Source organism: Python bivittatus, unplaced genomic scaffold, assembly GCF_059951505.1.
Source record: "Python bivittatus isolate LINGU-HERP-01145 unplaced genomic scaffold, Pbiv_v1 ctg000980_np1212, whole genome shotgun sequence".
Lineage (NCBI taxonomy): Eukaryota > Metazoa > Chordata > Lepidosauria > Squamata > Pythonidae > Python > Python bivittatus.
Genome location: NW_028277125.1, coordinates 4,319,145 through 4,331,695, shown reverse-complemented (window position 1 = coordinate 4,331,695; position 12,551 = coordinate 4,319,145). Strand labels below are relative to the sequence as shown.

Genomic DNA, 12,551 nt, shown 5'->3' with positions numbered 1-12,551 from the left:
GTGCTGATGGGGATTGAAGTGACAGTGAGTAACGAAGAAAGTATAGCTCAGTGAAAACACCGATCGCACTGGCCCTGTAAAGAAAAAAGAAAAGTAAATTACCAATAGAAGAAAATATATGTAGCTCGGGGTTGAACTGAGGAGTCCTTGGGGCTCTCTGAGCTGGGTTGTTTTCTTGCAAACGCTAGCACTGAAGATGTTACCTAGCCGGGTAACGAAACGTTTGCAAGCAAACAGCCCAGCTCAGAGAGCCCCAAGGACTCCTCAGAAAAGTAAATTTCCCATTATTAGGTCATTAGAAAAGGGTTGTTTCTGTAGCTTGTGGTTTGTGTGATTTATCCACCACCCCAGTCTTAGTGGGCTCTAGGCAATTTACAGATATTAAAGTAACCATAAGCAACCGTATTTCATGCTAAATCATGAAAGCGGAAATAAATATATACTGAAAATGAAACAACCCAAATGGTGAGGCCTTTAGACAAATCTCTCAGGCGATCACCTTGAACTAAAGTACAGTACCCAATAGTTTGGCCGCTGCATTTCAAAAACTATTTAGTGGAATTGAGAACACATAGTGGATTTGGGCTTTTTAGGGCCCCCACTCCCAAAAGGAAAATTATACAGTTGTGATAGAAGTATGTAAAGTTCTGTGTGGTGCTGAGAACATTAGAGGAGGCAAAGGTTTCTTCCTTACGTTAGAACTCCAGTTCATCTCATGAAACCAAAAGGGAGCAGATTGAAGACGCGCAAAAGGAAGGGCGCCTTCACCCTGCGTGCAATTAGCTGGTGGAATTCCCTGCCACAAGATGCAGAGACGGCCACTGACAGACACCTGTAGAAGGGGAACTGGACAAATTCATGGTGAATAAAGGCTCTCGGTGGCTTGCAGTTACGGGGGTTAATTATGAATCCATCAGGTTCTTGCAAAAGGCGTTTCTTCTCCTTTTCCTTTCGTTTGCAGAAGGGAATATTTTGTTCTAAGAGAGTGCCTGACATCTCATTTTTTTAAAGAATGCAGTTGTATTTTTTAAGATGGACTGAGGCTGGTAATGTCCGAATTGGGGAGACAGTTGCAGTTAAAACGTTCATACTTTTAACATCACCAGTGTCAACTAATCTAAGTAATAGATTTAATAAAAAGGCTAAATACTTTCTACTATGAACTTCTGGTCTCTGTAGAAGAGGTCCCCCCTGCACACACAATTATCTATACCAAACAGAATTGTAATAGAACCATTGGTCTTAATGGATTATTTTATTTTCTCTCTCCCTCTGCCCAATTTCCTTGTGATAAAGGCAAAGTTTTAGGCCCAGCAAAGCAGACATCGGCTGGTGGGAACCCCTGGGTAGCTGTGATCTTCTCCTGGATACTTGTACAGGTGAGTGCAGTGCCTTCTCCTGTTACTGTCCATCTGTGTGTTCACACAGTGTGCTTTGCCAGAGAAAGACTCATCCTGTGCATTTGCACAACCCCGGCTTGGGTGAACCTTGATTTGCTTTCTTGGAGCTTAACATTTTAAATGAACACAGGTCACTGGATTAATTTAGGATTTAGGGAATGCAGCCAAGAAAATGGGTGCGTTCATTAAATGGGCTTCTGTGTGTTGTGTGAATGTAACTGTAATGTCAGGGAGCTCAGAGAAGGAGGTCTGCCCTGCCAACCTCAGCCAGGGACAGCTGAGGGCAGGGACTGCCAATGGTATGAGACCCGGTGGTGGGAGGCTGGCGTTCAGAGGGGGCAGGTCTGGCAAGGGGACCTCTTGCAACTAAGTAGAAACTGGCATCTGGGCAAGCACACTAGGAGGCGAGCTATCTTGGAAAGCACCATGCATCTCAGTAAGATCAAGGAAGCCAGAATTAACCCAGACAAACGAAGTGTCTTTAACACTAGAATTGGGGGTACAGAGAGAACCTTGCAAAGTGCAAGAGGAATTTCCCACCCACCTTGATCGTGACTTCTTTAAGGCGGAGTCTCTTTGAAGGATGTGAAGTGCTTCTTCCCAGGTTTTTCACCAGCTGGGCTAAGTCACGGTTTATGAAATCCCAACAGATTCCCCCTCCTGTCTCTTGATTGTACTGGAGCTGGCTTGTGAGAGCCGATGGTTATGTTTTCGGGAATTTCACGAGCCGCTTGGCAGGAGAGGTGAGCCTCGATACCTGGTGTGCCAATCAGCTGTTCCGCAGGTAGTGGCGAGGCGCGGCAGCGGCGATGGAGCCGGCCAAGCCAGTTCTTATATATCGAGCAGCACGCCGCTATTTATGTCTGCTCTCGCTTCCATTCCTCTCTCACGGTCCCTGCAACCTCGCAATCAGTGAGCTACTTAGGTGCTCAGCATCATGAGCCCCCTGGGACATAATGGCCAGGTTTTAGCGATTTTCTCTATAGGCCCGTGTGGCTCCCCAGGTGGGGCAGGGCCCCACAGCCTCCAGAATCCCCAGTTTCTCATCCCACAAGGGCCATCATAGCAGGAGGTGACCGTAATTGCTGGGACTCCAGTTGAGAGCTGCAGTATTTGCTTGGGGGGAGGGCTGTGTCGGTGTGTGTCCTTCCCTTTGTGCAAGGAGGAGAACTAGCGGAGGACGCTAAACATTTTGATCGTCATCTGCATCAGGGCGCTCAATAATTTCTCATCACTCCGGTTGTCATCCCTGAGTCTTCTAATGCCTCTAGAAATGTCGCCTGGAAGACAAAGTAAGATAAAAAATCACTATGGCAGGACATGCTGGAAGTATGTATCTATCTATCTTTCTTTTCTTGAGATGGAAGGGGGGGTGCAAATTGATTGAACAAATAAATCAATAGGATGCACTAGAACCCATTGGGGACAGCGAGTGAAGTTGAGTAGCATGGAATTCAGGACCGACACAGAGAAAACTACATTAGGTATGTTTGCTAGCTTGAGTTGTATATAAAAGGCGGGATTAAAAAAAAATCTATTATTATTATTTTGAAAAAAGAAAAGATTTTCCCTGAATAATTTACTTTTAAAATGGAACAGTTGTCTTAGATTAATTGTAACAGAGTCAGGGAGATGGATGAGAGAAGGTGTTTTTTTTTTTCCCTGTCCAAAAACAAACTGGAATTTGAGGCATCTTCTCAAATTCAAGACCTTATTCCTGTTGGAGAAATAGTTCTTTACTCAGCTGATAGCAAAACTGGGCTTTCTCATTGCCACGAGAGATGTCAAGAGCTTTAAAGAGCAGGGGGGGGACTAGACCAGTTCCATGAATGAGGACGCACATCCAATGTGCAATGCACATAAACAACGTTGGGGCTTTATCGTGCAGTTGCAGCTGCCATCTTGACTTTTTTGCCTCTCTCCCTGCTGCTGTTCTTGAAAGAGAGGATCTATCAGTAGTAAATACCATGTAGGCGGGAGCGTCTGCTGGGTACGGTGAAAAAAGTCAAGATGGCGCTTGCGACAGTGTGATTAAAGCTCCGCTCAGGCATGTTTAAAAAGTCTGAAAACATTTCCTGGGATAGTCACGGCCTTATCTTTAAAATAACATTTTGATCTACTGGCATAAGTGTGCAGCGTCTCACTGCCTTGAGGGACCAATTTTTGCAAAAGCCACTTGGCTTGGAAATGCATGGATATAAATGCATTAGAAAGGCCATATGGAAGATCTGAGTTTGATCAAAAGGTTTGCTGAGGAGGAGCAGAGAGAAGGCAAGGCGTGGGGTGAGGCGGCAATGGAGGAGTGTGGCTGGGAAAGCTTTGGGGGGGAAATGTTTGCGATGGGCCAGGCCTCTGCTTTGGGCTGCGTAGAGAAGCCTGTCCCGTGCGCATGGGCTGAGCACGTCTCGGCTTTCATACAAGCCACAGTGTCCTTGTAAGGCACCTTGGACGTTTTTTCTCTTTCAATCTGAAATTTTGCAAAGATGCCAGGCTGATGGGAAAGAGGAGGAATGAGTGAATGTTGGGGGGGGAAGGGATGAGAAGCTGGGGGGAGAGAGGGGGTGTAAAATCAAGAAAGATGGCCCAGGTCCAACCTGAGGTCCTGCTGGAAGCACCTCAGGTGCCTTCAGCGGTCGGTCCGAAGCCACGTGCAAATGTCTCCCAGCAAGATGAGCCGCTCTGCTCCCGAGACGGATGACAGCGCGCCACCCAGAGAACTCCCATCAGCTAATCTGCGGGAGCTGCCGTCCTCGCCTCTCTGAATAGCACGCCAAATTGGACAAATACGGATAATGCAAAAAAAAAAAATTGCCCCATTAGCCAGCCAAGAACATTGCGGAGCAGTTGAAAAGAACGGGGAGGGGGCTGGGGAGCCATTAGGGGCGCTGGGCTCAGTCGAAGCCACCCCCGTAGCTGCTGCGCGTGAGGCGAGAGGCAGGAGGGTGCCGCTCGCAACGGAACGGGCTGGGAGACGTCAGACCCGGGAAGATGGACGAACGGGTGCAGCAGATGAGAAATCTGAGGAACGAAAAGGCAGAGATGGTTTCCAGGCTGGGGGAGGGCAGATGGGGTCCCCCACGCGTCCATTGGTGGCACCGGCTGTGCCTTTTCTCAAGGCATCCAGGTGTCCGCGGAGTTCTGCTTCTATGTTCCAATCCAGTGCAAAGATTTTCCCAAAGCAAGAGTGCCTCTGAGCAAGTGCAGACGGATTAAGTCGCCGCTGCCTGCTCTCTGGAGATTAGGAGTCATGGTTTCCAGTGGGATGTACATCCATCTTTTGATCGATGATGATTTATGTACCAGCAAGTTGGTGTCGAGTCTTAGCAACCACGTAGATAGATTTTCTCCAGGAGGATCTGTTCCGAACCTGGTCCTTCAAATGCATCCTGTAGGACATCTTTTTTTCCCTTTGGTTATGCTGCACAAGCACAGAGGCAAACAGATTTTGGCGGGCTGTGGCAGCCAGTTGCGCATTTGCAGTGGCTGGGATCCAGATTTGCAAGGGCAGAATCCTAAAATTGAAAGAGGGTTTGGGAGGTCATCTAGCCTGACCCCCCTTCTCAGTGCAGAATGCCACTAAGGCAGAGTTGTCCAAACTTGGCCACTTTAAGATGAGTGGACTTCAACTGCCAGAATTCCCCAGCCAGCCATGCTGGCTGGGGAATTCTGGGAGTTGAAGTCCACTCATCTTAAAGTGGCCAAGTTTGGACAACTCTGCACTAAGGTATCTCTGATAGATCACCAAAGGAAACTCCACCATCTCCCGAGACTGTTCCAGGATCCAGCCGCTAATCCCTTTCAGATACTTCTCCAGAAAGTCTTCTGCTGAGACTCTGATGAACTTCCAAGGCTGCTGGCAGGATTGGAAAGCACAACGTCAAAAAGAGAAAAGCCCTTGCCGTGCTGAGCATATAGCAGGAAGGGAGAAGAAAAAAGATGGTGTGTTGAGTCTGGAGTTCTTCCCCGCTTCCTTCTGGTTCTGAGCAGTTTGGGTGGAGCAAGGGGTCTCCCATTCCTGCTCTCCAAGGAAGGGAGCGCTCATCTTGGGGAGAAGCATTATGGGACCCTGCTGGGCATGATGGCTTTTGTTGTCTCCTCTCAACCCTAGAGAAAATGGGCTCTGTACCTTGGAGAGGAGGGGGCTACAGAAGCAGGACGTCCCACAGCTACTTAGCTAAAGAAGTGGTCACCTTTCCTAGAAGCGTCAAAAAATTGCAAGGCATGAGGTTTTCCCCGAGGCGTAATGGAAGGGCAGAAGCTGGTTGCAGCCAAGAGACACAACGGCCAGCCAAACAACGCTGAATTTAGAGCTGGGGAAAACATTACGGCCAAAAGCTCATACCATAAGCCAGAAGTCTGGACCTGCTTTGACCCCAGATCCAGAGTTTCATCCTCAGCATCTCTAGGAAGGGTCTGCAAAGTCTTCTGCAACTCGATATTTCCTCGTCTGTGTCCTGGTGCTGAATTCCCAGCATAGCTAAAGAAAACCAGGTTGGGAAGATTGGTGAAGCTATTCCACCACCACCAGCTATTCCACGTGTTCCCACAACACCCTTAGCCCAACTGAGTCAAGACTCAGCAGCTGTATTCACCCAGCAGGCTAAATTTGTCTCATTTTAACCTTGATCAGGCGTTTTTTTATGGATTAGACCTAGCCCATTTGTTTAGCTTATTGTATTGTGTCAACAAGGAAAACGAGGTTAAACATGTTGTGTGAACGCAGCCATTGGTTTTGATCAGTGTTTCTGATCAAAATGCTGGCTGGGGAATTCTGGGAGTTGAAGTCCACCCCGCTTAAAGTTGCCAAGGTTGAGAAACAGTGATTTTGATGGACCCTTCCAAGCTGGAATATTCCAAGATCCATATTCCGAGTTGTTCAACTGCAAGGAACAGCTCCCTTGGAGACCTGTGGATGCTTGAATGTCCCCAGCCCCAGACCTGTCTGCTGTCAAAAGGGACCACTTTAGCCGCAGGGACTACCACGCAGAGCCCGGCTGTGGGAACGGGGCAATCTGAGAACTCATTGGCTGGGTTTGCCCTTAACCTGGTTACTGAATAACCTGCTTTCTGAGCTAGCACAATATATGCAACTCCACAGGCTGTCTTTGCAAAGCTAACTGAGCCCCCAGCACCCCCACTTCTGCCTACCGCTGTACCTTTCCATGCTGTGCAAATGCAATGCTCTGCCGTTATCTGACCTAGTTAAGTATGCAGTGTGAAGGCAGGCCATTTTTTTTCCCGGAAGATGACCTGCTTCCGGAGCTCAGACGACTCTTATCCCGGGGCATCCCTTTGAGCGCTTAATTTTGCAGAGGGTCAGCCCTGGAGTCAGCCGTCTGCAACGACGGCTCCAGAACTCAGAAGAGAAGAATTAAGCAAGAATTGAGCTAGCACCGTTCTCCTTGGAAACAGGGAACGTACAAGGGGAAGGCCCATCCTGCCCTTGGCCTCTTCCTAAAGACATGATTGACCACTCCGAAGGCTTCCCTCCCACAACCCAGCATCCCAGACGGGATCCATTACCACCCAGATTTGGTTTTGCAGTCTCCTGGGTGGGAACGATGTTGCAGAGGTTGGCTTATTGAGGTTCCTCTGATCGGCGCTCCGTGGAACCCGCCCGTGCTCGCTGGCGGTCCCAGCGGAGGCACCTTCAGTCTCGGCGTGCCCGCTCATCACCGGCACACGGTGCCTTTCAAAAGTGGCTCCTTCACTTTGACGAGCAACTAAATGAATTATAAATCAAAGGCGAGTGTCGGGGGAGCGGGGAGCAGCAGCTCCATTACAGGAACCCGGCACAATCTCAGCTTGGCGCACGCTATTAACTCGCAATCGGCTCGAAGTCCCCAATTGCTTAAATGGCTTGAATTATCTCAACCTCTTCTCTGTGCGCTGTCCCCCTCCCTTGCAGCAATTACGGGCAGATCAGGCCACATTGCAAAGGCCCGGCTCCTTTCTAAGGTGGTGGCCAATCTAGGGGGGCAACTGTAAGGCGCAGATGCCACTGCAAATAGGAGGCATTGAGCTTGGGGTGGGGGTGGGTTTCCTCCTGGAGAAGCCCCTAGAGCAGTGTTTCTCAACCTTGGCAAGTGTAAGATAGGTAGACTTCCACTCTCGGAATTCCCCAGGCAGTATTCTGGGAGTTGGTCCACCCATCTTCCAGTTGCCAAGGTTGAGGAACACTGGCCTGGAGGATGTAACTTCCAATAGAAGAGAATCTCTGTAGCTCAGGGTTGAATTGTGGATCCCTGGTCCTCTCTGAGCTTGGTGGTTTGCCTGCAGACGTTTCATACCCGACTAGGTAACATCATCAGTGCTAATGAGTGTGGGGTTTGCTCCCTGTTTCTATAGAGTAGATTGTTCTGTCAGTATTGGTGGAAATGGGATTTTCTCCTTGGTAGGGTATTCTCTGCTTGCTTGCTTGCTTGTTTGTCTGGGGTTAATCCCTGCTTATGGGATTGGCTGCTGGAGAGCATGTGTTGTGGTCTTCTGTTTCCTTCTTAGCTTTTTTATTGTCTCTTTTGAATGGTGCATAAATGTGATTTATTTCTACGTGTCTGTCGATGGCTGATTTGTCTGAATGCCAAGCTTCCAAAAATTCCCTAGATTTTTGGATTTAGCTTGGTGTAAGATGCTGATTGTTTCCTGGTTGAAACTTTGGTTGAGTCTGTCCACGTCTTGTGAGGTTAAGGAGTTTCCATCCTGTCTTCTGGCTGTTCCTTGGTGTTCATGGATGTGCTCTGCCAGCCTTCTGCCCGTCTGCCCTACATGGTGGCTGTTACAGTCCTTACGCTGTATGTTGCAGATGGCTCCTGTTTTTTCTTCTTGGGCTACTGGGTCTTTTGGTTTGCTTAAGATGTTTTGGAGGGCTTTGGCTGGTTTGTGTGCTATGGAGATGCCATGTGGTTGTAGTAGTTTGTGGGCAGTTTGTGAGACGTTTCTGATGTATGGGCAGTGTGATCCTTTTCATGGCTTGTGTTGGTTGTGTTGTAGTAGGTTGAGTGGCCAGGCACTTTTTGATAAAGTTGCGTGGGCATCCATTTTGTTGTGTAGGTGCCCTGCTTCCTTTTTCTGCTGTTCTGGGCTGTGGCAGTGCGTTTAGAAACGCAAGTCTATCGGAAAACAACCTGTGCTCACCAAGCGCTCCATTACCAAAGTAACAACCCAGCCTCCCGCAAGAGGAGCTGTGTAAGAACATTATTCAAACGAGCACGAACGAACTGCAGCAAGCCAGAACCCCAGAAAAGGTGGTGCGGCCTGGGGAATTCTGGGAGTTGAAGTTCACACATCTTAAAGTTGCCAAGGTTGAGAAATAAGGCGTTATACAGTATTTTGTATTTTCTTTGGGAGCTCAGAATGCGCCCTCCTTCCATCTCTTCCCTGCCCTGTCGGGTAAGTTGGCCCAAAGTCTGTCTGTGTGGATTAGGAAGGGGGGACCCGGGTCTCCCCCTTCCTGGTCCAACTCCTTGAGTGCTGCACCCCCCTGCCTTGGGGGCTGAAAGAGAGTCCCCGGCCCTGTCCCCCCCCCCCAGGAGCTTCGGTGGCTGAGGGAGAACTAGACCCCGGGTCTCCAACACCTTCCCCTCCACCCCACGCCTTTGACTGAGGTCACGTAACACAGCAGACTGAGCTAAAACGCATTGGAGAGTTTGTGATTCAGATTGTAGCATGAATCAGGCCATTACCGGAAGCCTTAATATGATTTCTTTGCTGGTGCGTAGCACACTTATACGAGCACAGCAATAGCGTTTTGTTCATCTAGGCTGAGGATTTCTCTTGTTGTCTGAATGAAGCTGTTTTATGTGTGTGTTAATTAGCTTTATGGGAGCCAGTTTGGTGTAGTGAGGAAGCACCAGGCTAGAAACCAGGGGGCCGTGAGTTCGAGTGCCACCTTAGGCACGAAGCCAGCTGGGTGACCTTGGGCCAGTCCTCTCTCTCAGCCTTAGGAAGAAGAAGGCCAGGGCAAATCACTTCCAAAAATCTTGCCAAAAAGGCACACATTTTACAAGCTTTATAGCCTGCCTTTCCTTTAGAAGTTCAAGGTGGCAACCTGACACCCCATTCTTCCATTTTCCCCCAAACAACAACCTTTTGAGGTAGGTTTCGGGTGAGACAATGACCCGATGATCTTGCAGGGCTGAGTTGGAATTTAAACCTGGGTCTCCCCACTCCTGGTCCAGCACTTTAACCACTACCCCACACTGAAATGATAATATTCTGCATTTAGCTCTGGTTTAGCGTGCTGCGTGAACTCAGCTGTGGTAGTTTGCAAACCATGGTTTAAATAAACTGCAGATCCAAGAGATGGCAGCTTGTTCAACAAACTATGGTTAACACAAAACCGTGGCTTGCTTCGTGATGCATTTATTTTTCACAAAGCACCATTACTATAATGAAATGTTTTCTGTTCAGGATATATATATTTATATCTGAATGCATTTTTGAGATACAGTGTGTTCAAAAATAGTAATTAAAGTATGAGTTCTCAATTAGATTCTGGGTTTTTTTTCTGAAAAAAAAAAGCAAATTAACATGAAAGAGAGAATCTGGATCGATGCTCAACCAAGCAAAATCTGAGATTCCATGCATCCTTTCTTTTCTTTCTTTTTTTCCAAACAGCACTTTAGACAGTCCTCTTTTTCTCTTTCATTTCTCTGAACAGGACCAGTTTTGCACAGCGTTTTCGAAAGGTGCATGAAATGGGTTTGCTGATATTGGTTGGGAACAGCTTTTGATTTTTAGTGTTCTGCCTCGCTCTGCGCCCTTTAGTCCATCCCCTAGAGCAGTGTTTCTCAACCTCGGCAACTTTAAGACGTCTGGACTTCAACTCCCAGAATTCCCCAGCCAGCTGTGCTGGCTGGGGAATTCTGGGAGTTGAAGTCCAGACGTCTTAAAGTTGCCGAGGTTGAGAAACACTGCCCTGGCTATATCATCAATTTTATGACTAGACCCCTGCACCATCAGGAATTCTTGCTTTGTAGCAGTCTCCCACCCACCAGCTTTCCCGAACTTGGGAAGATGTGTTGAGTGTTAGCTCCCGGAATCCCTCCTGCCGACTGGGGGATTCTGGGAACGTGCAACAAGAAGGGGGCCCTGATGTCCTGTGGCTGGCTGCCCATCCCATCATTCCTGACCTCTGTTGTCTGTCTTTCACAGCTGGTGCTCTTTTCTGGCAAGCTGAACACCATAGCTGCGGTGGTCACCATATTCTTCCTGCTGGTCTACGCTACTGTGGATTTGGCCTGCCTGGCGCTCGAGTGGGCTTCTGCCCCAAACTTCAGGTGTGTGGGCTGCAAAGACTGGGGGAGGGGGAAGTTGGACTTCTGCAATGCACAGGATCCAGGGAACCATCTGGATCCAGGTAAGAGCTAAGATTGTGGATTGGCTAGGATCCGCTGGTTGATCAGTAGATGGCTTTCAGATGATCAGCAAGGATTCCGAACTGCTGAACAATGGTTGAAACAAAATGCCTAGCAAGACCCAGAAGACTCTGGAGAGATTGGGAGCCAGTTGGGTAGAGGGAGGATCAGAATGAATGGGTTAAAAGTGCGAGAAAGGATGCATCAGAAGGAAATTACTGAGCGTTTGATCTATCAGCCAGTGGAACAGGCAGTGTATGACATGGCGAGTTCTCCTTCGTTAGCAGACTTCAGGCAGATGATGGATGGTCATCTGTCAGAGTTACTTTTGTGGGTCCTGCCCTGAGTTGGAGGTTGGACCTGATGTCCTCTAAGATGCCCTCTACTTTCCAGCTCTAGGATTCTGTGATTTAAAACAGCTTGTGTGGGCAAGCTTCAGACCCTTTGGGGGACACCTGGCTTCAGTTACCAGACTTTTGAGGTCCAAATGCAAAATAAAGGAGATCCAGCTGCAGAAGTGAAGTTTGCTCGCCGCTGGGCAGAAGGTCAAGTCAAAGGTCTCATAGCTCTGCAAATTTTGAGGAGTCTTTTGAAGATGAGCGATCCAGCTTCATTTTGTCATGCTAATGGGAAAATCTGAGCAAGGAAAGGTGAATGGAATTACTTGAGAGAGACATTCGTGTCTTTAAAAATTGGCGTTGTTACTAATCTTGAAAAGTTTATTTGCTTTTCAGTTCAATGCCAACAATGAATGCCTGCCCTTTACGCCCTCTGCAAGGTTTCACCATCCTATCTTCCTACTTTCTTTAATTGAAAGACAAGGGATCATTAATACGAATAAAAGAATTAAGTGCAAATGAACTAAAGAAAAGGTTACATAAAAAGAACTGTCTCGGTGCTATGAAAAACATACAGTGGTTCGGCAGTGATTGCTCTAAATATCATTTCAGAAAATTTCCCCATATTAAGTGGAATTTTCCCTCTGGTCTAATGCACTTTTTCATGGCAGCTAAATTGAGCGATTTTAAATCCAATTGTATGTACGTTGGACTGTGTTTCCTTTCCAGGTTTGTAGAACAGTAGGCTGTTAGTGCTGCCTTGCTAAATCAAATCCTTTTGCAAATCCCACAACATTTGGTGGAGATCTTTATTTTGGGTGATGTTTCCAGGATCTTGTCCATCTTGAGGGACTCTCTAATTCTGGGGTACCTTCATAATGGGGGGAGCTCCATAACGAACACCCCAGATTTCCAGCACTCTGTTTCAGTAAGATGCTGGAACCTTTCCACCGTGCCCTTATCGGCCCACATGGAAACCCCCCTTGGTGACTTCCGATCCAAGAAACAGACTTATTGTAACACGGGCCATCTCAGAAAGTCTTAGCAAACACAGCAGGCTTTTAACACATTACAATTTGTTAATTGATTAGGCACTTGTTATCTGTCTCGCATGTCATCTGCATGATCAACCTGTCCTCCCCTCCCTTTCCCTCTCCTCCTTCCAATTTAAATCCTACATCAGTCTAGCCACCCTGTGCCTTTGAGGAGGTCAGCGCAGCTCCCCAAAGCATAAGTCTTTCAGTACAACTTCTTAAGTTAGAAAGGGGCTACCAAACCCCTCCTGATTTTAATAGTATAGAAAGCTAAAGTGGGGCACAGTCCTGCAGTGAAAGAGGGCAGCTACTGGTCCCCAAAGGGTTGGCACTCAAAACGGACCTGCAGTTCAGTTGCTCGGGACTGTCTTCCTGAACAGCAAGCCTGTGGATCGGGGTGTTAATTGGATAGGGAGCCCCTGA

General features: G+C 47.9%; 1 protein-coding gene across 2 annotated transcripts in view; it reads left to right on the top strand.

The window, feature by feature from the left end:
* LOC103056241 (solute carrier family 12 member 9-like) overlaps nucleotides 1-12,551 on the top strand; it is a 104,516-nt gene that overhangs the window by 28,043 nt on the left and 63,922 nt on the right. For both annotated transcript variants that reach the window (XR_015794348.1, XM_088131882.1), the window contains 2 exons: nucleotides 1,297-1,379; nucleotides 10,554-10,678. Coding sequence is in view for 1 of the 2 variants with exons in the window: in XM_088131882.1 (XP_087988008.1) it covers nucleotides 1,297-1,379; nucleotides 10,554-10,678 (208 nt within the window). In the remaining variant the exon portion in view is untranslated. The remainder of the gene's footprint in view (nucleotides 1-1,296; nucleotides 1,380-10,553; nucleotides 10,679-12,551) is intronic.